The sequence below is a fragment of the Oncorhynchus mykiss genome, chromosome 22 (assembly GCF_057628025.1).
Source record: "Oncorhynchus mykiss isolate SJ-2025 chromosome 22, ASM5762802v1, whole genome shotgun sequence".
Lineage (NCBI taxonomy): Eukaryota > Metazoa > Chordata > Actinopteri > Salmoniformes > Salmonidae > Oncorhynchus > Oncorhynchus mykiss.
In genome coordinates this window covers 45,713,281-45,736,683 of record NC_143043.1, presented here as the reverse complement: position 1 = coordinate 45,736,683, position 23,403 = coordinate 45,713,281, and the positions used below count along the sequence as shown (strand labels likewise).

The following is a 23,403-nucleotide window of genomic DNA, read 5'->3' as shown; positions in this document are numbered from 1 at the left end:
AGCATAAATATGGGTTGTATTTACAATGGTGTGTGTTCTTCACTGGTTACCCTTTTCTTGTAGCAACAGGTCATAAATCTTGCTGCTGTGATGGCACACTGTGGAATTTCACCCAGTAGATATGGGAGTTTATCAAAATTGGATTTGTTTTCAAATTCTTTGTGGATCTGTGTAATCTGAGCACTCTCTGTGCACTCTCTCTCTCTCTCTTGCTCGCTCTCTCTCTCGCCTGCTCGCTCTCTGTGTGTGACATCTGCTTTATCCAGGCCCTCTGAGGGCTGATGCAGCAGGGGTGACCAGTGGCGGGGCCCTTCAGTGTGACTTCATCATCCACATACTGGGGCCCCACTCTGTGGCTGAAGCTACACAACGAGTCACCAAGGTCCTGGAGTGCTGTGAGGACAAACAGATCACCACTGTGTCCTTCCCTGCTCTTGGCACTGGTGGGCAATGGTTTATTAGTCATTCAGCGTTGTTACAGGTTCTTAAAAGAAACTGTTGTTATTAAAAACTCTGAATTACCCCATCAAATCATTTTTTTAGGCTACCACCATGCTGCTATTTTTAATTGTCACATTCAAAATCTAGTCATCCATTGGTTCTTGTTGTCCTATTTTTTCAGCTCCACCTAATGCAGGTCATTTTGTATGATTCCCATTGTAGGTGGTGGTGGCCTTAGCGGCACAGACTCTATTGGTGCCACCCTCCAGGGCATCCAGGATCATCTATCACTGTGCTCCTCCTCTACCATCATTAAACTGATCTGCATCGTCATCTATGAGGACAAGATCCTGCAGGAGTTTCAGCTGGGGCTCAACCAGTGGAAGACAGACCAGACGGTACAGCATGTTGAGGAAATACAAATCTGATGTACTAACCTTTCCTGACCAACTAAATGCAAACATTGTGATTCCAAAACCAGGTTGAAGACAACAGTGACTATGATCTTGAGGATGATCTTTATGGTGATAAAGATGACAGTGATATATGGAACACCAACTCTGAGGAAAATGACACCAGTGTTCAGACAGGTTCGTACAATTCCAGTCTGTTGCTAAATGTTGTTCTACTGCTAAATGCCTGCTACTTACACCTTTCTATGTGAATCCCTTCATCCAGGACACACAATTGAAGCAATAATTGGGCCAGTGAAGGTCAAGGTAGTGTGCGGTGACATCACTAAGGAGAAAACGGACGCCATCGTCAGCAGTACAAACACGAGCCTCGATCTGAACTGTGGTAAGATCCCCCTCCCCCAATTTCAACTTTCGAATCAGCCAAACATACCTGATATTATTGCATCATACAGGTCTTCAGCTGAGGATTATACTCATGTCCTATCTCACTCTGCAGGTGTATCAGGAGCCATTCTAAAAGCGGCTGGACAGACAGTCGTGGACGAGTGCAAAGCCTTAGGTATGAGTCTTGATGTACATTAAGGATGGAACGGATTTATCGATATGCATCGGTCCCCAGTTCAATTGTTTGAGATATGAGTGCATCAGTCTGTGGAAGCCCAAACCAATCCAAATTCAGCCTGTAACGCAACAAAATGTGGAAAAAGTCAAGAGGCGTGAATACTTTGAAGGCACTGTACATTTTCAACCTCATACAGAGATAAACCAGGTGACGTCACTTCCTGTTGAGTGAGGGAGTGCTCTGTTTGTTGTTTTGAAAGTCTCTGAAAAAGTGTTATATTGAAAACGTTTAGTTACTAGCTAGCCACCTTTTGAGTTTGGATATCGCAACGCGGTTGGCATCACTTGCTGGGATTGCTAATATCTGTCCAGGGATCCTGCCGACCAAGGCTGGGTCTGGGGAGCTGTTTGACCTAGCAGCTAGGTGGAGCGTGTCCACAGGCTTGGAAAACCCAGCACAGGCCCAGATGACAGGTCCAGGCCGATAGTGGTCAAGTTCCTGAGGTTCAAGGTCAAGGTAGCTGTTCTGGAAACAAACACTAGTAACAGGATCATCCAAATGTATTGATCACATTTTCTACTAATACTGTAGAACTTTGTTCTAAAGCTGTATCCGTACCCATTGGATGAAGTGATTACATTATAGTGGCTATATCCAGAAAAGCCCAAGCTCCAAAAGCTGGGCCTAAAATAATGTAAAAGAGATCATACAAAATATTTTGCTTTGACTCCTATGTGGATGAGGTTAAACATATTTGTTGGTCTGATGTGATTAATAAGGTGCATCCAAACGCGGCACTTGATGAATTAATAAAATTGCTTCTTCCAATTATTCATAAACATGCACCAGTTAAGAAACTGACTGCTAGAACTGTTAAGGCTCCATGGATTGATGACTAATTGAAAAACTGCATGGTTGAAAGAGATGGGGCAAAGGAGTGGCTAATAAGTCTGGCTGCACTTCTGACTTTGTGTGACTAAACTCAACAAGAAGAAGAAGAAACTGTATTATGAAGCCAAGATCAATGATATAAAGTATGATTGAAAAAACTTTGGAGTACATTAAATGACAATCTGGGCAGAAAGACATTCAACTCCATCTTTCATCGACTCAGATGGCTTATACATCACAAAACCATTTAATGTTGCCGATTATTTTAATGATCACTTCATTGGCAAAGTGGGCAAACGTAGGCAAGAAAAAATGCCAACAACGAACAGTGAGCCTTCGTATTCAGGCATAAAAAAAACTAATAATGAAAGAAAAGCATTGTACATTTTAATTTTCTAAAGTTAGTGTGGGAGAGGTGGAAAAATTGTTATCAATCAATAATGACAAACCTCCTGGCAATTGACAACTTCAAATCAAATGTTATTGATCACATAGACATTTTTAGCGGATGTTATTGCAGGTGTAGTGAAATGCTTGTGTTTCTAGCTCCAACAGTGCAGTAGTATCTAACAATTCACACATCTAAAAGTAAAAGAATGGATTTCAAATGTATATAAATATTAGGACGAGCAATGTTGGAATGGCATTGACTACAATAAAGTAGAATAGAATATAGTATATACATATGATATGAGTAAAGCAGTATATAAAAATTATTTAAGTGACGAGTGTTCCATTATTAAACTGGCCAGTGATTCCATGTCTATGTATATAGGGCAGCAGCCTCTAAGGTGCAGGGTTGAGTAGCCTGGTGGTAGCTGGCTAGTGATGGCCATTTAACAGTCTGATGGCCTTGAGATAGAAACTGTTTTTCAGTTTCTCGGTCCCAGCTTTGATGAGCCTGTTCATCCAATGGGTACGGATACAGCTTTAGAACAAAGTTCTACAGTATTAGTAGAAAATGTGATCAATACATTTGGTTGATCCTGTTACCTCACCTTCTGGATGATAGTGGGGTGAACAGGTCGTGGCTCGGGTGGTTGATGTCCTTGATGATCTTTTTGGTCTTCATGTGACATCGGGTGCTGTAGGTGTCCTGGAGGGCAGGAAGTGTGCCCCCGGTGATGCGTTGTGCAGACCACACCACCCTCTGGAGAGCCCTGTGGTTGCGGGTGGTGTAGTTGCCATACCAGGCAGTGATACAGCCCGACAGGATGCTCTCAATTGTGCATCTGTAAAAGTTTGTGAGGGCCTTAGGGGCCAAGCCAAATTTCTTCAGCCTCCGGAGGTTGAAGAGGCGCTGTTGCTCCTTCTTCACCACACTGTCTGTTTGAGTGAACCATTTCAGATTGTCAGTGATGTGTACGCCAAGGAACTTGAAGCTTTCCACCTTCTCCACTGTGGTCCCATCGATGTGGATAGGTCCGGGCTCCTTTTGCTGTTTCCTGAACTCCACGATCAGCTCCTTTGTTTTGGGAGAGGTTATTTTCCTGGCATCACTCCACCGGGGCCCTCACCTCCTCCCTGTAGGCTTTTTCATCATTGTTGGTAATCAGGCCTACTACAGTTGTGTCATGATTGAGTTGGAGGTGTGCATGGCCATGCAGTCATGGGTGAACAGGGAGTACAGGAGGGAGCTGAGCATGCACCCTTGTGGGGCCCCAGTGTTGAGGATCATCGAAGTGGAGGTGTTGTTTCCTACCTTCACCACCTGGGTGCAGCCCGTCAGGAAGTACAGGACCCAGTTGCACAGGGCAGGGTCGAGACCCAGGGTCTCAAGCTTAATGATAAGCTTTGAGGGTACTATGGTGTTGAAGGCTGCTATAGTCAATGAACAGCATTCTTACGTACAGTTTAAGTCAGAAGTTTACATACACCTTAGCCAAATGCATTTAAACTCAGTTTTTCACAATTCCTGACATTTAATCCTAGTGGAATTTCCCTGTTTTAGGTCAGTTAGGATCACCACTTCATTTTAAGAATGTGAAATGTAAGAATAATAGTAGAGAGATTTATTTCAGCTTTTATTTCTTTCATCACATTCCCAGGGGGTCAGAAGTTTACATATACTCAATTAGTATTTGGTAGCATTGCCTTTAAATTGTTTAACTTGGGTCAAACATTTTGGTTTGCCTTCCACAAGCTTCCCACAGTAAGTTGGGTGAATTTTGTCCCATTTCTCCTGACAGAGCTGGTGTAACTGAGTCAGGTTTGTAGGCCTCCTTGCTCGCACACGCTTTTTCAGTTCTGCCCACACATTTTCTATCGGATTGAGGTCAGAGCTTTGTAATGGCCCCTGCCAACACCTTGACTTTGTTGTCCTTAAGCCATTTTGCCACAACTTTGGAAATATGCTTGGGGTCATTGTCCATTTGGAAGACCCATTTGCGACCAATCTTTAACTTCCGGACTGTTTTGAGACGTTGCTTCAATATATCCACATGTAAAGCCTTCCTCTTTTTCCTCCAAACATAACAATGGTCATTATGGCCAAACAGTTATATTTTTGTTTCATCAGACCAGAGGACATTTCTCCAAAAAGTATGATCTTTGTCCCCATGTGCAGTTGCAAACCGTAGTCTGTTTTTATGGCGGTGTTGGAGCAGTGGCTTCTTCCTTGCTGAGCGGCCTTTCAGGTTATGTCGATATAGGACTTGTTTTACTGTGGATATAGATACTTTTGTACCTGTTTCCTCCATCTTCACAAGGTCCTTTGCTGTTGTTCTGGGATTGATTTGCACACGACAGACCATAATGACAAAGCAAAAACAGGTTTTTAGAAATGTTTGCTCGTTTATTAAAAATTTAAAACGGAAATATAACATTTACGTAAGTATTCAGACCCTTTACTTTGTTGAATCACCATTGTCAGCGATTACAGCCTCGAGTCTTCTTGGGTATGACACTACAAGCTTGGCACACCTGCATTTGGGGAGTTTCTCCCATTCTTCTCTGCAGATCCTCTCAAGTTCTGTCAGGTTGGATGGGGAGCGTTGTTGCACAACTATTTTCAGGTCTCTTCAGAGATGTTCGATCGGGTTCAAGCCCGGGCTCTGGCTGGTCCCCCAAGGACATTCAGAGACTTGTCCCGAAGTCACTCCTGCGTTGTCCTGTTGGAAGGTTGAACCTTCGCCCAGAGTTTTCATCAGAGCAGAGAATATTGTTTCTTATGGTCTGAGTTTTTTTAAGGTGCCTTTTGACAAACTCCAAGCGGGCTGTCAAGTGCCTTTTACTGAAGAGTGGCTTCCATCTGGCCACTCTACCATAAAGGCCTGATTGGTGGAGTACTGTAGAGATGGTTGTCCTTCTGGAAGGTTCTCCCATCTCCATAGAGGCTACAGAAATGGTTTGGTACCCTTCCCCAGATCTGTGCCTCGACACAATCCTGCCTCGTAGCTCTACAGACATTTCCTTCGACCTCATGGCTTGGTTTTTGCTCTGACATGCACTGTCAACTGTGGGACCTTTTATATAGATAGGTGTGTGCCTTTCCAAATCACCTCCAATCAATTGCATTTACCACAGGTGTACTCCAATCAAGTTGTAGAAACATCTTAAGGATGATCGATGGAAACAAGATGCACCTGAGCTCAATGTCGAGTCTCATAGCAAAGGGTCTGAATACTGATGTAAATAAGGTATATCTGTTTTTTGTTTGCAATAAATTTGCAAACATTTCCAAAAATACTTTTCACTGTGTCATTATTGGTTTATTGTATGTAGATTTGCTGAGGATTTGTATTGTATTTAATCCATTTTAGAATAGGACTAACATAAATGTTAAATAAAAAGTCAAGAGATCTGAATACTTTCCGAAGGCACTGTATAAAAGATAGGAATATGTATAAAGCCATTATTGCATGGCACTCCCATCTCATATTGCTCAAATGAACAGCAAACCTGCTTTTAAAAAACAACAACAGATAAAGCAACACCTCACGGCACAACGCCTCTCCCCTCTTTAACCTAGATATTTGTGTGTATGTATTGATACGTAGGCTACGAGTGCCGTTTTCAAATGTATGTAGTTCTGTCCTTGAGCTGTTCTTGTCTATTAATGTTCGGTATTATTTCATGTTTTGTGTTGGACCCCAGGAAGAGTAGCTGCTGCTTTCGCAACAGCTCATGGGGATCCTAATAAAATACCAAATATTCTAATCTGATAGTGGGGTGGGACATGTTCACTTAGTCTGACCAATGGCTCAGCTTAGTTGCCTATATACATCATTGACAGACACTAACAGAGGGCCACTCAGAGATGTCAGCTCAGAGAGGCCCAGTTCCTGAGCTCCCATCAGCAGCAGATTTGAATTTAAAATGGAAAATGAATGTGTTCATGCAACAATAACGTGAGTTAAATTGAAACCAACGCACGTCAATTCGTTCCCCTAATCAAACAAATCTATTCCTGTATTGTATCGGAGCTAACAGATACGTATCGAATCGTAAACATCCCTAATATACATTCATTCTAACACAGTAAAAAACAACTTGCTAATCCTTTTTTTCCCGTTCTGATCCCAGGGACCCAACCCAGTGATGGTGTTGTCATGACCAAGCCTGGGAATCTCAAGACCAAGCACATCATCCACATGGTGGGACAGACCAAGGAGAAGGAGATCACCAGCTCCATGCTGAAAGTGTTAAAGATGTGTGAAGACGAGAAAATACAATCGGTCTCTTTCCCAGCGCTCGGAACAGGTAGGCATGATAACAATCTAGTATTATTGTTGAAAACCTTACAGTGACGTGTATTATTTGCTGTCCATGTACTGTATGAAGATATGACAAATAAATACACTGGACACTAAAGACACAAGTGTCTGTTCTAACAGATGTGGTATTGTTTGTGCCCTTGTACAGGTGCTGGTAACTTGGGAGCAGTGCAGGTCGGGAATGCAATGATAGCCGCAATAGCTGATTTACTGATAAGCGTCAGAACTCCGTCAGTTACAACGATTCACATTGTTATCTTCCAAAACAAGATGATAAAGGACTTTGAGGAGGTCATGAAAAAGTTCAAGAAGGTGATCCCCAAGGCTGCAGGTAGGTGACAGGGTTTTAAGACCAGAGTTGAAGCTGCAACCTTTAACTTAAAGTCCCACAGTAAAGTAAACACACTTAAGGGCACAAAAATATGTGCCTTTTGTTAAGTCAATCCGGTGGATAAATAAGGTTCTAAGGAGGTGGGAGTGGGACTTTAATCATCAATATACCTTTAAGAATTTGGCTGTATACAGAATTAGATCATGTTCTTTTTCTGCTTCATTAATACAAAACCAAAGGATACAATGTTGTTATTTTTGAAAGTCTTGTAAAGTTCCTCACAGCACTCTTTGTTTTTTAATTCATTCCCATAGCCAAAACGTCATCAAAAACTGCCAAAACAACCAGACCAACCCAGCCCATCCCTACCAAACCAGCCCTGTTTTTGGCCAGTGCCACAGCAGCCGTGGTCTTCCCCAGTATGGAGGCTGTGGTGTATGGGCCCTCCCCTGCCAGCCTGACCAAGGTGAAGAAACTCCTGGACGAGCTGATCTCTGAGGAGTGCATTAGCCAGGACCTTCTCTCCAGCCACCTGCCCTTGCTCCTGGAGGCCCAGAAGGAGGCCATCGTGGCCCTGAGCCAGAAGAACCAGGTCCATGTGCTGGTGGCGTCCCCAGACAAGATGACCATCTCTGGGAAGAAAGACGACGTTCTCTCCGCCGTCCTCCATATTAAGGACTATCTGCAGGGGGCAAGGGACAGGGAGAGCCGGGAGGGAGAGGAGAAGAGGCTGAGGGAGACAGTGCGCTGGGAGGCGGGGGAGGGAGAGACCTGGGGAGAGCTGGACTGTAGTCTAAGCTATGATCTGGAGCTGGCCTTCCACAAGAAAGAGAAGCTTTTTAAATATAACCACCAGGGGGAGACATTCACTGTGGACCTGAAGGACATGCAGCAGACTGACAGCAAAGGGACCATCACCAGGGTCAAAAGGAGCCTTGTGGCGGACTCTGAAACAGGTAATGCCTCGGTTTTAATGTTTAGGAAAATGTTTTATATGAAAGTATAGTTTTTAGTTCATACAAATGTATAGTTTTATACAGTGTCCAATACAGAATATTAAGAGAATATTCCTGTCAAATTTCGGGGGTTAACGCTCATGGTCGTGTTTTTACATTGATGATCTGTTCAATTATTCCCACTGTGCGTCTGTTTTTCAGCCGTCATTCAGTTCCCACAGAGCTGGACTAGAATGGAGGGCAAGGATCTGGAGATCGTCACACTGGCTCCCCATTCAGGAGAGTACCAGAGAATTGAGAAGGAGTTCATTGCAACCAGCAAGGACCCAAATACTAATACGCAGCCAACCATTCAAATTATCCAGGTAAATCAAATCAAATTTTATTGGTCACATACACATGGTTAGCAGATTTTAATGCGAGTGTAGCGAAATGCTTGTGCTTCTAGTTCCGACCATGCAGTAATATCTAACAAGTAATCTAACAATTTCACATCAACTACCTTATATACACAAATCTAAAGGGATGAATGAGAATATGTACATATAAGTATATGGATGAGCGATGGCCGAGCGGTATAGGCAAGGTGCAATAGACGGTATAAAATACAGTATGTACATGTGATATGAGTAATGTAAGATATGTAAACATTATAAAAGTGGTATTATTTAGAGTGCCATTGTATAAAGTGACTAGTGACCCATTTCTTAAAGTAGCCAGTGTTTGGGTCTCAATGTAGGCAGCAGCCTCTGAGTTAATGATTGAGATCGAAGCTGTTTTTCAGTCTCTCCGTCCCAGCTTTGATGCACCTGTACTGACCTCGCCTTCTGGATGGTAACAGTGTGAACAGGCAGTGGCTCGGGTGGTTGATGTCCATGATTATCTTTTTGGCCTTCCTGTGACATCAGGTGCTGTATGTGTCATGGATGGCAGGTAGTTTGCCCCCGGTGATGCGTTGTGCAGACCGCACAAACCTCTGGAGAGCCTTGTGGTTGTGGGCGGAGCAGTTGCCATACCAGGCGGTGATACAGCCCGACAGGATGCTCTCGATTGTGCATCTGTAAAAGTTTGTGAGTGCTTTTGGTGACAAGCCAAATTTCTTCAGCCTCCGGAGGTTGAAGAGGCGCTGTTATGCCTTCTTCACCTGTGTGGGTGGACCATTTCAGTTTGTCCGTGATGTGTACGCCGAGGAACTTAAAACTTTCCACCTTCTCCACTACTGTCCCATCGATGTGGATAGGGGGATGCTCCCTCTGCTGTTTCCTGAAGTCCACGATCATCTCCTTTGTTTAGTTGACATTGAGTGTGAGGTTATGTTCCTGACACCACACTCCGGGGGCCCTCACCTCCTCCCTGTAGGCCATCTCATCATTGTTGGTAATCAAGCCTACCACTGTAGTGTCCTCTGCAAACATGATGATTGAGTTGGAGGCGTGCATGGCCATGCAGTCATGGGTGAACAGGGAGTACAGGAGAGGGCTGAGAACACACCCTTGTGGGGCCCCAGTGTTGAGGATCAGCTGGGTGGAGATGTTGTTTCCTACCCTCACCACCTGGGGGCGGCCCGTCAGGAAGTCCAGGGCCCAGTTGCGCAAGGCGAGGTCGAGACCCAGGGTCTCGAGCTTAATGATGAGTTTGGAGGGTACTATGGTGTTGAATGCTGAGCTGTTATCGATAAACAGCATTCTTATATAGGTATTCCTCTTGTCCAGATGGGATAGGGCAGTGTGTTCGTGATTGCGTCATCTGTGGACCTATTGGGGCGTAAGCAAATTGGAGTGGATCTAGGGTGTCAGGTAGGGTGGAGGTGATATGATCCTTGACTAGTCTCTCAAAGCACTTCATGATGACGGAGGTGAGTGCTACTGGGCGATAGTCATTTCACTCAGTTACCTTGGCTGTCTTGGGAACTGGAACAATGGTGGCCCTCTTGAAGCATGTGGGCACAGCAGACTGGGATAAGGATAGATTGAATATGTCCGTAAACACACCAGCCAGCTGGTCTGCGCATGCTCTGAGGACGCAGCTAGGGATGCCGTCTGGGCCGGCAGCCTTGCGAGGGTTAACACATTTAAATGCTCTACTCACGTTGGCTGCGGTGAAGGAGAGCCCACAGGTTCTGGTAGCGGGCCATGTCGGTGACACTGTAATGTCCTCAAAGCGAGCCAAGTTGTTTAGTTTGTCTGGGAGCAAGACATCGTGGTCCGCGACGGGGCTGATTTTCTTTTTGTAGTCCGTGATTGACTGTAGACCCTGCCACATACCTCTCGTGTCTGAGCTGTTGAATTGCGACTCTACTTTGTCTCTATACTGACGCTTAGCTTGTTTGATTGCCTTGCGGAGGGAATAGCTACACTGTTTGTATTCGGTCATGTTTCCGGTCGCCTTGCCCTGATTAAAAGCAGTGGTTTGCGCTTTCAGTGAGGTGTTACTGCTGTGATATATAGATTACATATATAACCAGAAGAAAAAATGTGGTTTTCTCTATTATCACTGACCACTGACAGATCCAGAGGATTCAGAGCAAAGACCAGTGGCAGCGGTACGCAGTGAAAAAACAGGCGATGGATAAGAAGTATCCCAAAAACAAGAACGAGCTGCACCTTTACCACGGAACAACCAAAGATATCTGTCAGAAAATCAACACCTGTGGTTTCAACAGGAGCTTCTGTGGGAGAAACGGTACGGAACAATCTATATCCTCGTTACTGCTCTCTTCAGGTAGATACTGACAGTGCTCTTAGGAGGAGCTTAATCAAAGATTTAAGTTCTTATCACAGCAAAAACAGTCTTGTGGTTTGACTAGATTCCTGAAGATGAAGCCCTCCATTTTCATTCAGTGTTTAATTAACCTTGAGTCTGTTTTCCTTTTAGCTACTGCATACGGCGACGGGACTTACTTTGCCAAAGAGATGTGGTACTCGTGCCACGATGCATACTCCAAACCAGATGCCAATGGGCTGAAGTACATGTACCGTGCCAGGGCGCTGGTGGGTTCACCCTGCCTGGGGGTGCATGGCATGAAGGAGCCGAACCCCCTGAACCCCGCTGACCTCCGCCAGGGGCTACATGACTGTGCCGTCAATGATCTGCAGAATCCATTTATCTATGTGGTGTTCTGTGATGCAGGTGCCTATCCAGACTACCTCATCAGCTTCAAGACCATCTGAGAGATGGGAATATTATTTTAAGGGCTGCACTGAAACAATAAAAAAATTGTCAAGTACTTAGGAGGCAAGTAGACCTAATGCCTTAAATCTCTTTAATCAGGTCGATGCTGTGACATGTTTAGTTTATTAGAATGTTTAGTTTATTAGAATCCCCATTAGCTACTGCACATGCAGCAGCTACTCTACCTGGGATCCACATAACACATACAAATACATGACAAAGTACAGATAAGAACATAAGTTATAGTTGAAGTCGCTAGTTTACATACACCTTAGCCAAATACATTTAAACTCAGTTTTTCACAATTCCTGACATTTAATCCTAGTAAAAATTCTGTGTTTTAGGACAGTTAGGATCACCCCTTTATTTTAAGAATTTGAAATGTCAGAATAATAGCAGATAATTATTTATTTCATCACATTCCCAGGGGGTCAGAAGTTTACATACACTCAATTAGTATTCGGTAGCATAGCCTTTAAATTGCTTAACTTGGGTCAAACGTTTTGGGTAACCTTCCACAAGCTTCCCACAATAAGTTGGGTGAATTTTGGCCCATTCCTCCTAACAGAGCTGGTGTAACTGAGTCAGGTTTGTAGGCCTCCTTGCTTTCTATGGGGTTGAGGTCAAGGCTTTGTGATGGCCACTCCAATACCTTGACTTTGTTGTTCTAAAGCCATTTTGCGCAACTTCGGAAGTATGCTTGGTGTCATTGTCCATTTGGATGACCCATTTGCGACCAAACTTTAACTTCCAGACTGATGTCTTGAGATGTTGCTTCAATATATCTACATGATTTTCATTCGTCATGATGTCATCTATTTTGTGAAGTGCACCAGTCCATTCTGCAGCAAAGCACCCCCACAAGATAATGCTGCCACACCCGTGCTTCACGGGTTGGGATGGTTTTCTTCGGCTTGCAAGCCTCCCCCTTTTTCCTCCAAACATAGCGATGGTCATTATGGCCAAACAGTTCTATTTTTATTTCATTAAACCAGAGGACATTTCTCCAAAAAGTACAATCTTTGTCCCCATGTGCAGTTGCAAACCGTAGTCTGGCTTTTATGGCGGTTTTGAAGCAGTGGCTTCTTCCTTGCTGAGCAGCCTTTCAGGTAATGTCGATATAGGACTCGTTTTACTGTGGATATAGATACTTTTGTACCTGTTTCCTCCAGCATCTTCACAACGTCCTTTGCTGTTGTTCTGGGATTGATTTGAACATTTCGCCCCGAAGTACTTTCATCTCTAGGAGACAGAACTTGAGCAGTATGACGGCTGCGTGGTCCCATGGTGTTGATACAGATGAACGTGGTACCTTCAGGTGTTTCGAAATTGTTCCCAAGGATGAACCAGACCTGTGGAGGTCTAAAAAACAAAAAAAAAACAATTTGGAGGTCTTTGCGGATTTCTGATTTTCCCGTGATGTCAAGCAAAGAGGCACTGAGTTTGAAGGTAGGCCTTGAAATACATCCACAGGTACACCTCCAATTGACTCAAATTATGTCAATTAGCCTATGAGAAGCTTCTTAAGCCATGACTGAATTTTCCAAGCTGTTTAAAGGCACAGTCAATTTAGTGTATGTAAACTTCTGACCCACTGGAATTGTGAAATAATCTGTAAACAATTGTTGGGACAATTGTGTCATGAAAAAAGTAGATGTCCTAACCGTCTTGCCAAAACTATAGTTTAACAAGAAATGTGGAGTGGTTGAAAAATGAGTTTTAAAGACTCCAACTGTATATATAGAAAAGACACAGTTATACACAGTTGTATACAGCCTCAATGGCTATGTGTAGTTTGTTTTTGAAATTATCATGACAATGTTAGCTGGGTCGTTCCACCAATTCAGTGCCTTTTGAGAAGTGTAACTTCACCTAATTTTAACATGATCATAAGAGCACATGCATGTTCAAGAAGAGTTGTTTTCCCCATTTCAAGGGGTTAAATGAAATACTGTAGTAATCTTGAATCAGCCATGAAAATAGAAGCTTGTTGTCGTGTGCAACGGAGGGGCAATTGAATGCAAGCTTACATCTTGTATAACATTTCTAGCCAGTCTATGGGGAACAGGGTTGATGTGTATCGCTCGACCTACTCAGTTTTCTACCACAAAACACTAGCAAATGAACAGTAGAACCAGCTCACCTGCTTTTACACTGATTTGACTGTTTGTTTCTTTTCTAAAGAAATAGTTTGACCATATTAAAACGAGAGTTCACCTAACAGGGTGACCTTAAAATTAGGGACAGATGTAAATTAATCAGTATCCTGTGCTATATATATATATATTTATTATAAAGCACTGCTGCGAAAGCAAGAATCTCAAATCAATTGTATTTTGCACATCTGAACCAATAAAGATCTGATTGAGTCACTGATGTTATTCACGGCTCATTAGATGACATTGCAAACAAACCAACAAAAAGTATTATGGTAAGGCTTGATTTAACAAAATTATAGAGCCAGCCAAATGATTGTTTATTGGAAAACATTTTTATTCCCATAGTTAAATGAGAGCAGTACAGTGGTTTCCCATGTTCAACTAGTAGTAGAAACACATTCTACTGCCGAGGGAGGTAGTCTATACCAAGGGGTCACAGCCTTGATTAAATACTGCTACACACACAGGCCTCATATCATACAGCATTAAACACCATTTTATCTGGCTATTGAATGTTAAATTAAACACGAAAGTTCTCATTTAGACAAGGCCATCAATCAACACCTGTCTCAGCCCTTCATCACATAGTAGACATGTCAGGATACTGACGGTCCCCCCCCCCCCCCCCCCGGGCTGGTTGTATTCTGTAAGAGGCTGAATGAATCAAGTAACAATTTCAACACAAAGGGGGTCTTCTCTGTTCAAGCCCAACGGTCGGGAGGTAAACTTGATTACATCTATCCATGCAGAGGAGGAGCAGAGTACAGGCTTAGACAAGATAAACATAAAACAAACAGCCCTAATATTAGCAGGAGGGAGGGAAGGGGGGACACAGTGTTATTGCACTACATCTGCTGGGTAGAGTTGCCGTTCCAAGTGTTATTTTCATCCTCACTGTCCTGGTGATTCCGTAGCCTGTGGATTTTACCGTCTCGTTTGAAGTCTACTGGTTGCTTCTCCAGTGTGCGTTTGCGAAGGGTTTCTCTGAAAAAAGTTAAAAATGGATGTCAAACAAACCAATTAGGCTTTAGAACACCCAATCTTACACAACCACACTATTCAATCAAACCCCTAGATCCATTCTCAGAATTATTTGCCCTCTGGCTACAACAACAATGCATGTTTCTGTTATGAAACCTGATAATGATTAACCCCGACGAACGTAACCATTCAATTTCAATGTAATTGTACATTGTAACAAATCGGGCAAAGTCTTGTCAACTGAACTCCTAACCATAATGTACCATCACAACAATCTCAGCTACTCCTAAACATAGGAGTGTATATCGAAGAGCCTGCTGGATGGGGCCTTACCTCTTCGGTTCAGCAGATGAGGAGGAGGAACCAGAGCCTGAGGTAGTGTTGGGCTGCTGGGCTGGGCCTCTGGGGCCTGCTGCTCCAGGGGTGGCGGGGCTGGTGAAGAGGAAGCCACTCAGGAACCTCCACACAGCCAGCAAGGGGTAGAGGATGGTACCCAACACAGCCCAGATACCCCCTCCAGACTGCACCACCGTGTTATTGGGCCGTCCTGTTTGCTGGAAGCGGTTAGGAAGGATATAAAACACATTATACTCAGTGTTGTCATTTTACCAGGGAAAACAAGCAAAAAGTCCCTAAAAAAACAAACATGGGAAGCAAGACCAATGCAGTTCAGCTTCCGTCCCTCTCCTCGCCCCTACCTGGGCTTGGACCAGGGACCCACTGCACACATCGACAATCGACACCCATGAAGCATCGTTACCCATCGCACCACAAAAGCCGCGGCCCTTGCAGAGCAAGGGGAACAACTACTTCAGGTCTCAGAGGAAGTGACGTCACCTGATTGAAACGCTAACTAGCTAGCCATTTCATATCGGTTAAACACGCATGTACAAGGACTAAATCTAAACGTGCAGTGATATGACACGGTCTTGTTGTGAATTCACAAATGACAAAGTGGAAAATGGGAGTTGTATTTGGTTTCCAGTCACTCACAGGCAGCAGGACTATGGAGGCACCGGGAGCCAGCTCCAACTCCAGTAGAGTCTTACCCAGGTCGTCAGCCGTAAACTCCCTGCGAGGGAACATAGTCGCCAGGGAGAAGTTGCCATAGCGATTTCCCACTTCCTGAAAGGAGAAATATCAACTCTTTAGTGACAGTCGGCATTATGATATTTAATATCATATTCCACCAGAGAGAATGAACATGTTGTTAATGTTCACTTGTCTAACTTGAGTTGGAAAAAGTCTTACATTGACAGCAAACTGCCGAGCCTCATTCAGTCTGGCCTCTGAGGAGAACTGCCTGGTGAAGAAAGAACCATCTGGGAGACGGAACTGTATTCTTGCTATGGCGCTGGAGGAAAATAATGTTTTTTTTTATGTTATTCTATGATTACATTAGTGGTGACATCAAATCAAATCAAATGTTTTATTTGTCACATACACATGGTTAGCAGATGTAAATGCGAGTGTAGCGAAATGCTTGTGCTTCTAGTTCCAACAATGCAGTAATAACAAGTAATCTAACTAACAATTCCAAAACTACTGTCTTGTACACAGTGTAAGGGGATAAAGAATATGTACATAAGGATATATGAATGAGTGATGGTACAGAGCAGCATAGGCAAGATACAGTAGATGGTATCGAGTACAGTATGTACAAATGAGATGAGTATGTAAACAAAGTGGCATAGTATAAAGTGGCTAGTGATACATGTATTACATAAGGATACCGTCGATGATATAGAGTACAGTATATACGTATGCATATGAGATGAATAATGTAGGGTAAGTAACATTTATATAAGGTAGCATTGTTTAAAGTGGCTAGTGATATATTTACATCATTTCCCATCAATTCCCATTATTAAAGTGAACTTAATAACTTCATGGGTGTAAAAAAAAAACTGTTTAAAGTGAACCTACATTTTCTCCTGTGACTAAAGTAGCTCCATACCTCCTCTCCCTGTGTACGATCTCCTTCTTGGCTTCCGCCTCTGCTTGTCTGGCCTGCAGTGCTGCCAGCCGGGCTGCCTCCACCTCCTCCTGGTTATTGGCATAGCGGGCAGCTCTGTCAGCACGGTCCTGTGGGACAAACTTGCATCAGCCAGCCTCTATACTCATTCCACACCACCACAACAACAAACATTGTCTATTTCATCACCAAACCCTGTAGTGTTCACTCAGGCCACTAGAGGGAGTTATGAGTAAAAGTTTAATCAGAGAAGCCCAACAAGGGATTATTATTTTAGTTCAAAGTCTTTTGGGTTTTGAACCTGAGGGGTGAGAGTTTGATGCATTTGTTTACCAGGGCGATCTGTGCTTTGACACGCTCCCTGGCAGCCTTCTCCTCTGCCTTCTCTCTGCTCCTCTCATCCATAATGCGCTTGGTCTTCTCATCCTCGTTCTTCCTCTTGAAGTCCAGCATCTCCTTCCCCATCTTCCTTCTCTCCATCTCCTTTATTTCACCCTGACCATCACACAGAAATAGATACAGGCGCACACAAGTATGAATAGGCCATCCATACTATGTATACACATTTAGATTAGCCATAATGTGCATTATATAGTAATAAAAGAGCCGTATGGGCCACCGGCGAGGTGTCAGTATGGGCGGTGTCAGTATGGGAGGTGTCAGTATGGGAGGTGTCAGAAGGGGACACCGTTGAAGTGTCGTCAGTAGGGGAGGTGTCGTCAGTAGGGGAGGTGTCAGTAGGGGACAGTAGGGGAGGTGTCAGTAGCGGAGGGGTCAGCAGGGGACACCAGTGGAGGGGTCAGCAGGGGAGGTGTCAGTAGGGGACACCAGCGAGGTGTCAGTAGGGGAGGTGTCAGTAGGGGACACCAGCGAGGTGTCAGTAGGGGAGGTGTCAGTAGGGGACACCAGCGAGGTGTCAGTAGGGGAGGTGTCAGTAGGGGACACCAGTAAGGTGTCAGTAGGGGAGGTGTCAGTAGGGGACATCAGTAAGGTGTCAGTAGGGGAGGTGTCAGTAGGGGACATCAGTAAGGTGTCAGTAGGGGAAGTGTCAGTAGGGGACACCAGCGAGGTGTCAGTAGGGGAGGTGTCAGTAGGGGACATCAGTAAGGTGTCAGTAGGGGAAGTGTCAGTAGGGGACACCAGCGAGGTGTCAGTAGGGGAGGTGTCAGTAGGGGACATCAGTAAGGTGTCAGTAGGGGAAGTGTCAGTAGGGGACACCAGCGAGGTGTCAGTAGGGGAGGTGTCAGTAGGGGACATCAGTAAGGTGTCAGTAGGGGAGGTGTCAGTAGGGGACATCAGTAAGGTGTCAGTAGGGGAGGTGTCAGTAGGGGACATCAGTAAGGTGTCAGTAGGGGAAGTGTCAGTAGGGGACACCAGCGAGGTGTCAGTAGGGGAGGTGTCAGTAGGGGACATCAGTAAGGTGTCAGTAGGGGAGGTGTCAGTAGGGGACATCAGTAAGGTGTCAGTAGGGGAGGTGTCAGTAGGGGACATCAGTAAGGTGTCAGTAGGGGAGGTGTCAGTAGGGGACATCAGTAAGGTGTCAGTAGGGGAAGTGTCAGTAGGGGACACCAGCGAGGTGTCAGTAGGGGAGGTGTCAGTAGGGGACATCAGTAAGGTGTCAGTAGGGGAAGTGTCAGTAGGGGACACCAGCGAGGTGTCAGTAGGGGACATCAGTAAGGTGTCAGTAGGGGAGGTGTCAGTAGGGGACATCAGTAAGGTGTCAGTAGGGGAGGTGTCAGTAGGGGACATCAGTAAGGTGTCAGTAGGGGAGGTGTCAGTAGGGGACATCAGTAAGGTGTCAGTAGGGGAAGTGTCAGTAGGGGACACCAGCGAGGTGTCAGTAGGGGAAGTGTCAGTAGGGGACATCAGTAAGGTGTCAGTAGGGGAAGTGTCAGTAGGGGACACCAGCGAGGTGTCAGTAGGGGAAGTGTCAGTAGGGGACATCAGTAAGGTGTCAGTAGGGGAAGTGTCAGTAGGGGACATCAGTAAGGTGTCAGTAGGGGAAGTGTCAGTAGGGGACATCAGTAAGGTGTCAGTAGGGGAAGTGTCAGTAGGGGACATCAGTAAGGTGTCAGTAGGGGAAGTGTCAGTAGGGGACACCAGCGAGGTGTCAGTAGGGGAAGTGTCAGTAGGGGACATCAGTAAGGTGTCAGTAGGGGAGGTGTCAGTAGGGGACATCAGTAAGGTGTCAGTAGGGGAGGTGTCAGTAGGGGACATCAGTAAGGTGTCAGTAGGGGAAGTGTCAGTAGGGGACACCAGCGAGGTGTCAGTAGGGGAAGTGTCAGTAGGGGACATCAGTAAGGTGTCAGTAGGGGAAGTGTCAGTAGGGGACACCAGCGAGGTGTCAGTAGGGGAAGTGTCAGTAGGGGACATCAGTAAGGTGTCAGTAGGGGAAGTGTCAGTAGGGGACATCAGTAAGGTGTCAGTAGGGGAAGTGTCAGTAGGGGACATCAGTAAGGTGTCAGTAGGGGAAGTGTCAGTAGGGGACATCAGTAAGGTGTCAGTAGGGGAAGTGTCAGTAGGGGACACCAGCGAGGTGTCAGTAGGGGAAGTGTCAGTAGGGGACATCAGTAAGGTGTCAGTAGGGGAAGTGTCAGTAGGGGACATCAGTAAGGTGTCAGTAGGGGAAGTGTCAGTAGGGGACATCAGTAAGGTGTCAGTAGGGGAAGTGTCAGTATTCTTTACCTCCTCTTTCTTTTTCTGATCCCGTCTCTCCTCCAGTTTCTTTGTTAACCTACAGAAGGGAAAGTTTCAGAAGATAAAGCCTATTTCAACCCTCCATCCCTGTTCCTCCGTTGTGTGTCGTTCCTACCTCTCCACCTTAGAATCAAGGCCCCTGTCAGGCTGAGAGCTGGTTGATGCGTCGTCAGACGATGCGCTCCCGTCTTCCCCGGGGGTGACGACCACTGAGGCTGATGCTCCGCCTTCCTCTGCTGGCCTGGACAGGGATTCTGAGCAGAACCACAAGCGGATTACAGAAATCATTATCAGTGCGTGTTTCTCAATATGCATACTGCCGTGCTCCATGCTCCGCGTGCATTCCTCGACAACGTTCTCGAGTATGGTTATTGTGAGGACGAGTGTGGAGAAAAAAAATATATATATATATATATTTTTTTACATGGTTGTTTCATATTTCTGTGCACACTTTCACTTGTTCATATCAACAGGACACTATATACAAAGGTATGGGGACACCCCTTCAAATGAGTGGATTCAGCCACACCCCATGCTGACAGGTGTATAAAATCGAGCACACAGCCATGCCATCTCCATAGACAAACATTGGCAGTAGAATGGTCTCATTGAAGAGCTCAGTGACTTTCAACATGGCACGGTCATAGGAGGCCACTTTCCAACAAGTCAGTTCATCAAATTTCTGCCCTGCTAGAGCTGCCCCGGTCACCTCTAAGTGGTGTTATTATGAAGTAGAAACGTCTAGGAGCAACAACAGCTCAACCGCGAAGTGGTAGGCCACACAAGCTCACAGAACAGGACCGCCGAGTACTGAAGCACGTAGCATGTAAAAATCATCTGTCCTCAGTTGCAACACTCACTACCAAGTTCCAACTGCCTCTGGAAGCAACGTCAGCACAAGTTTTCCTCAGGAGCTTCATGAAATGGGTTTCCATGGCCAAGCAGCTGAACACAAGCCTAAGATCATCATGTGCAAGGCCAAGCCTCAGCTGGAGTGGTGTAAAACTCACCGCCATTGGACTCTGGAGCAGTGAAAATGCACTCTCTGGATTGATGAATCACGTTTCCTCATCTGGCAGTCCGACAGAAGAATCTGGGTTTGGCGGATGCCAGGAGAATACTACCTGCCCCAATGCATAGTGCCAACTGTAAAGTTTGGTGGAGGAGGAATAATGGTCTGGGGCTGTTTTTCATGGTTCAGGCCACGCCCCTTAGTTCCAGTGAAGGGGAATCTTAATGCTACAGCATACAATTACATTCCAGACAATTCTGTGCTTCCAACATTTTGGCAAGAGTTTGGGGAAGGCCTTTTCCTGTTTCAGCATGACAATGTCCCCTGCACAAAGCGAGGTCCATACAGCAATGGTTTGTCGAGATCGGTGTGGAAGAACTTGACTGGCCTGCACAGAGGCCTGACCTCAACCCCATCAAAAACCTTCGGTATGAATTGTTACGCCGACTGCGAGGCAGTCTTAATCGCCCAACATCAGTGCCCGACCTCACGAATACTTGTGGCTGAATGGAAGCTAGTCCCTGCAGCAATGTTCCATCATATAGTGGAAGAGTGGAGGCTGTTAAGAGCAGCAAAGGGGGGGCCCAACTCCATATTAATGCCTATGATTTTGGAATGAAATGTTCGACGAGCAGCTGTCCTCATAATTTTAGTCATGTAGCATATCTAGTAACACACACCGAACGACATTTCTGTATAGCGCAACTGCTCGTATTTTGTTGCATTGTTATGCAGCAAAACTCCTGTGGTGAACCATCATTAATCAGCATCGTCCAGTGGTCTGACACACAAACATACCTTTAGATGTGGCTGGCGCTGCAGGTGGTGCGTGGCTGGGCTGGAGCTCCAGTGGGGGTGAGGGGGGCTGTGCTGGGGCTGGCTCTGAGGCTACTACAACTGGTGGGCAAGCCTCCACGGGAGTCCCTGCTTCCGCTCCCTCGCTTGCTATCTGCTGGGCGTGCATCTGTAAGGCACAAGAGATGCATGTTCAGTGCGACACCCTCAGCGCTATTGAAAACAAGTTACTGTTATCGTTTCTCTTTTCTATTTAAGTCTTACCTGTTTGACTTTGTCGATTCTTTTCATGAGTTCCTCTGCAGAGACACTCCCGGCAACAACTTCCAGGGGGATTCCATTCTCTCCAATAAAGAAACTGGACGGGATGCACACCACCGGGTCTTCAAGGGGAAGTTAAGGGCAAACCAAAGTGTACAACATAATAATAACAATAATAAAAGGGATTGGACTTGATTACATAGTCTAGAATATGTCTGAAAGAATATGGTTGGTGAATAATCACAGGTATTAGAAGAGATGGAACATCTTCTACACAAAATTATGACTGAGGGATCAGAAACAACAGTCCAAATATAGGGGTAATAAAAACCCTTTGGAGGAGAAGGATACAGATTTGAGAGAACTGAGAGCATGTCTCGCTGGAAGAAAAAAACATAACATTTATGTTGGTATTACTAACGTCATTTGAAAAATAAGGTAAGGAAGCAGTGTGTATCATATCCACACAAGTGTAGGATTGCATTATAGGCTACCTCTTGGCATCCACCTTGATTGCGACACAGCAGTTATGGGAGACCTCGGCCACTCTGTCGTCCTCCCAACTGGACATCATTTGTGCTGACACCTCATCGTCGCCTGGTAGAAGACAAGAATGTCAGAAGTGTGAATAATTCGCTTCACACGCACAGCCCACAAGACAAGTATGTTGGTGGTGACAGTCGCTGGTTCTACTGAAATTAGGCTAGGAACGAACGGTGAATAATGACAAACGCTATGTTTCTGTTGTATGTAACGTAAAAAATAAAAAAAAATCTAGCCAGACATGTTGGTTGTCATTAGCGGCTAGAACTAACCAGTTAGCTAACAATTAACTAAACTAGCTAAATCGTATTATTTAACGTTAGCTGATATTTGACAGCTGTCATTTATTTCTGTTACGACCCGTTGGCTAACGTTTCGTCATGTTGTTGTTATTCATAGCTAGTTTACTGACAATGACAGAGCTCGTTTGGTCTCAGTGTTCTAGCTACATTAGCGAATCATTCAACTGGTTTGCTAGCAAATCTGCGCTGGCTAGCTACCGTAATCTACAAAACAATACCTGTTATTACGACCACGAAGATGGAGCTCTGTTCTTTGGCTGAGATGATGGCTGCTGGAATAGAGCCTCCAAACCAAAGCATTTTAATAAAATGTGTTGGCTTTTTCTGTTTTGTAATGCTGTCCAGTCGTTTCTATTCTGAAAGTATTAGAAACTGTGCTAGAACGTTCAATCTCATCGCTGAACTAAATTAGCATGATGGGTGTAGTAGTCCGTAGGCATTAACGCTTCCTTATGGGACTTGTAGTCCACACAATTGTCAACCGATTAACAGCAGATAGCGCTGTGGTACTGATTAAATATTTGTTGCCGATAACTAGAAAGAGTTGTGAATGTGATTAACGAGGCCCTTTGAAAAAACAACGGGTGTGGTAACTAAGAAAGCATAATACATATATGTTATGAGAATTAGAACATTGCATTTGATTAACGTGCTAATACATCAGCCTCCACTACATTACTTTGTAATGTCAAATTAAAATATAATCTGTAGCCTCAAGGGTTGAAATACTATTTGTATTCTAGCCCTTTATGGAAGTAGTTTTATTTCACAAGGCAAATAGCCACGTCTATCTTAGCATGTCAAACATCCCAGTGCTTTTTATATAGATTATTTCCCCTCACTCTAATAGTACTCTTAACTAGAGCCCCGATAGCGATACAATGCAGTCGGAAAGTATTTAGAACCCGCAACTATTTCCATTTATTTACTTTACAGCCCTATTCTAAAATCCTCATCAATCTACACACGATACACCCCTTCATGACAACACGAAAACAGTTTTTGTAGAGCGGCCAGACGGAAGCCACTCCTCAGTAAAAGGCACGACAGCCGGCTTGGAGTGACTCAGACCATGAGAAACAAGATTCTCTGGTCTGATGAAACCAAGATTGAACTCTTTGGCCTGAATGCCAAACGTCACGTCTGGAAGAAACCTGGCACCATCCCTAGGGTGAAGCATGGTGCTGGCAGCATT

At 44.8% G+C, this 23,403-nt stretch overlaps 2 protein-coding genes across 4 annotated transcripts in view; one reads left to right on the top strand and one right to left on the bottom strand.

Moving 5' to 3' along the window:
- LOC110501872 (protein mono-ADP-ribosyltransferase PARP14) overlaps positions 1 to 13,856 on the top strand; it is a 41,430-nt gene extending 27,574 nt beyond the window's left edge. For both annotated transcript variants that reach the window (XM_090216224.1, XM_036959321.2), the window contains exons 16-26: positions 267 to 443; positions 664 to 839; positions 923 to 1,031; positions 1,120 to 1,239; positions 1,354 to 1,416; positions 6,835 to 7,011; positions 7,174 to 7,356; positions 7,671 to 8,312; positions 8,514 to 8,677; positions 10,820 to 10,994; positions 11,187 to 13,856. In XM_090216224.1, the coding sequence (XP_090072350.1) occupies positions 267 to 443; positions 664 to 839; positions 923 to 1,031; positions 1,120 to 1,239; positions 1,354 to 1,416; positions 6,835 to 7,011; positions 7,174 to 7,356; positions 7,671 to 8,312; positions 8,514 to 8,677; positions 10,820 to 10,994; positions 11,187 to 11,482 (2,282 nt within the window). In that variant the 3' untranslated portion in view covers positions 11,483 to 13,856. The remainder of the gene's footprint in view (positions 1 to 266; positions 444 to 663; positions 840 to 922; positions 1,032 to 1,119; positions 1,240 to 1,353; positions 1,417 to 6,834; positions 7,012 to 7,173; positions 7,357 to 7,670; positions 8,313 to 8,513; positions 8,678 to 10,819; positions 10,995 to 11,186) is intronic.
- A 99-nt stretch (positions 13,857 to 13,955) lies between these two features.
- Positions 13,956 to 22,680, bottom strand: ubxn4 (UBX domain protein 4). Of its 2 annotated transcripts, XM_021579720.3 has the most exons (13): positions 22,427 to 22,680; positions 21,858 to 21,960; positions 21,715 to 21,743; positions 21,367 to 21,485; positions 21,106 to 21,271; positions 19,411 to 19,549; positions 19,284 to 19,332; positions 16,932 to 17,093; positions 16,581 to 16,708; positions 15,875 to 15,977; positions 15,617 to 15,748; positions 14,957 to 15,177; positions 13,956 to 14,626 (listed from the first exon to the last, which is right to left on the bottom strand). In XM_021579720.3, the coding sequence occupies exons 1-13, from the start codon at positions 22,506 to 22,508 to the stop codon at positions 14,488 to 14,490; spliced, it is 1,572 nt and encodes a 523-aa protein (XP_021435395.3). In that variant the 5' UTR covers positions 22,509 to 22,680; the 3' UTR covers positions 13,956 to 14,487. The 2 variants fall into 2 exon arrangements, with proteins under 2 accessions (XP_021435395.3, XP_090072351.1); XM_090216225.1 differs by lacking the exon at positions 21,715 to 21,743 and having other exon boundaries at positions 22,427 to 22,630.
- Between the last annotated feature and the right edge of the window lie 723 nt (positions 22,681 to 23,403).